Below are 2,659 nucleotides of genomic sequence, written 5' to 3'. Positions count from 1 at the left end.
GGCACGTAGTGCACTATATAGGGGACAGGGAACGATTCAAACAGTGTAAATATGCTTTCCATTTAGGAAAATAAGAAGTCTGGTTTCACGCTGTGTCACGCTAACCACCGCACCGCACACACACTCTGCTCCGGTCCAGAGACACGATAGCACGGAGCGGATCACATGCACGAGTCGTCGCAGACCACAGAATGTACCGGAGCTATTTGAATTCTACACAGAATGCTATATTTTATAGCAATATGGATGAGATTGTGGGTGGCATACCCTGTCAAATGGGGCTTTACGGAGCTCAACGGCTCTGAACGGCTCTAGCCCAAGCTGTGATATAAACGAATGCTATTGGCTATTTTAAAAAGGGGCGGGGCTGCTTGATATGTCCCGCCCTGTCTTCCTGTTTCATTTAAAATGACGTCAACACTTAGAGTAACGCTGCGTGTTTCTAAGCATTTCAGGGGACCTTTAAAGGTACATATTAATACCTAAATACTACATATTAGTACCTTTTGAAAGATATCACCCTAGTGACAGATTTTATACCTTTTTTCCTGAAAACCCTGTAGGTTTCTTAAAACCTGCTTGGTGAACCAGCTTCAAAAATGGATGACCAGGTTTTACTGGTAACACTTTACAATAAGGTTCAGTTTATTAAGATTAGCTAATGCATTATTAGGTATCATGAACTAATAATGAAGAGTTTTTGACAGCATTTATTAATCTGGGTTAATGTTAGTTTAAAAATTATACTATTGTTTGTGAATTTTTTGATTGTTCATAATGCATTGATGTTAATATAATATTTAATTTAATGTAAATTCATACTTAATATACACTACAGTTTAAAAAGTTTGGGGTCATAACCCATGAGCCATTTTTTTAAGAAAATTAAAACGTTTATTCAGCATGGATTTATTCAATTGATCAAAAATGACACTAAAACATTTATAATTTTACAAAAGATTATTATTTCAAATAAATACTGTTTTTATAAAACATAGGTTCCACACAAATATTAAGCAGAATAACTGTTTTCAACTTTAATAACAGAAAAAAAATCTGCATATTTGACACTGAAGACTGGAGTAATGGCTGCTGAAAATTCAGCTCTGCACCACTGGAATGAATTACATTTTAAAATATATTAAATTAGAAAACAGTTATTCTAAACTGTAATAATAATTCACAGTATTTACTGTATTTTAATTGGATAAATGCAGATTTAGTTGACCAAAGTCTTCTTTCAATAACTTACAAAAAAAAAATGCAGAAATTAATTAAAAATATTATTTCAAGTTATTGTTCATTATTAGTGCATGATACTTAATGCATTAACGACTCATAACTAATCTTTTATGGATGACTCCCCCCCTCCCCATGTATATTTAGGTCAAAGAAGTGTCTGAATCTCAGTGTAAAATTTGATATCAAATCAATCAAAATTCAACCAAAAAGCTTTTTAGCCATTTTTCCTGGATTCAGTGCTGGCTGAGATTTATAGTTCTTTATAGTGCAACATAGTGTCTCCCCATTAGCCTTGACTAACAGAATTCTGTGCTAACTTTAGAGAGTCATCAGCTCTTTTCTTCATCTTTTTGTTATTTCATCAAGATTGAGAATAGTGTGAGACTGAACGATTGCTAAGCAGCATATGATTACCTGTTCTGAAGTCTTTGTGCTGTTTGTGGAAATGTTTACTCATATTTGGATGTACTGTACTGTAGGCCCTTGTTTAACATGTGACGTAATTCCCTCCCTCAGCATCCGTCATGTTTAACTTCCCCGATCAGCCCACAGTGAAGAAGGTGGTCCACAGTCTTCCTTGCGTTGGCGTCGGCACAAGTTACGGCCTTCCACAGGCCAGGCAAGTCTGTTTCTAGTTCCCTGGAACACCTGCACGTGGTTGCCATTCAAAATATTGTTCAAAACAATGTTTACTTCGTCCTTATTTTGTTTAAAAGTTTAGCATGATGACCACATCAAATGTCAGAAACGACTGATCCTGAATGTACTCCTTTGCTGTGCAACTGTTTGGAATAATTTGAGGTGGAGCTAGTTACTTGCGGCATGGGCGTTTTTGCATGTTTGACTCTGACTGAACCTACCAAATGATCCCATATTCTTTTGTTGGTTTCAACTGAAGTCCATGCTAGTCATAATAAGTGCAGTAACATGTAGACATTGTACAGTACAAACTAAAATATCTATCTAACTAATAAATATCTAAGTACTAATCTATCTGTCTATCTATCTATCTATCTATCTGTCTATCTGTCTGTCTGTCTGTCTGTATGTATGTACAGTAGATAGACAGATAAAAACAGAGCTTAAATTTAACACTCGCCAAGCATTAAATGAGAGTATAAATTAGCATATGAAAATATGAAACGGTGGCTTTTAAAAAAATATTCTAACAATGCCTAAAAACAATGGTTTAGCGTGGTTATCAAATCGCAAAGTCTGTTCTTTGTCTTTCTCTTGGTTTTCCATCAATATAAAAACAAACACATAAATCGTATATAGTATACTATAATATTATTATTATTATTATTATTAAATGCATCACAGTAGTATTATAGTGATATTTCATTATTTATTTGTTAATTTTTATTAACACCCAATTAGTTCTGCCTGTTATATATATATATATATATATATATAT

At 34.0% G+C, this 2,659-nt stretch overlaps 1 protein-coding gene across 1 annotated transcript in view; it reads left to right on the top strand.

Moving 5' to 3' along the window:
• LOC107683414 (neurobeachin-like) overlaps positions 1 to 2,659 on the top strand; it is a 267,384-nt gene that overhangs the window by 219,895 nt on the left and 44,830 nt on the right. Inside the window, exon 42 of the mRNA XM_016479471.1 lies at positions 1,759 to 1,861. Within this exon, the coding sequence (XP_016334957.1) occupies positions 1,759 to 1,861 (103 nt within the window). The remainder of the gene's footprint in view (positions 1 to 1,758; positions 1,862 to 2,659) is intronic.

The sequence above is a fragment of the Sinocyclocheilus anshuiensis genome, unplaced genomic scaffold (genome assembly GCF_001515605.1).
Source record: "Sinocyclocheilus anshuiensis isolate Anshui unplaced genomic scaffold, SAMN03320099.WGS_v1.1 scaffold1170, whole genome shotgun sequence".
Lineage (NCBI taxonomy): Eukaryota > Metazoa > Chordata > Actinopteri > Cypriniformes > Cyprinidae > Sinocyclocheilus > Sinocyclocheilus anshuiensis.
Note: the sequence above shows the minus strand (reverse complement) of the source record. Positions and strands in the feature narration are given on the sequence as shown.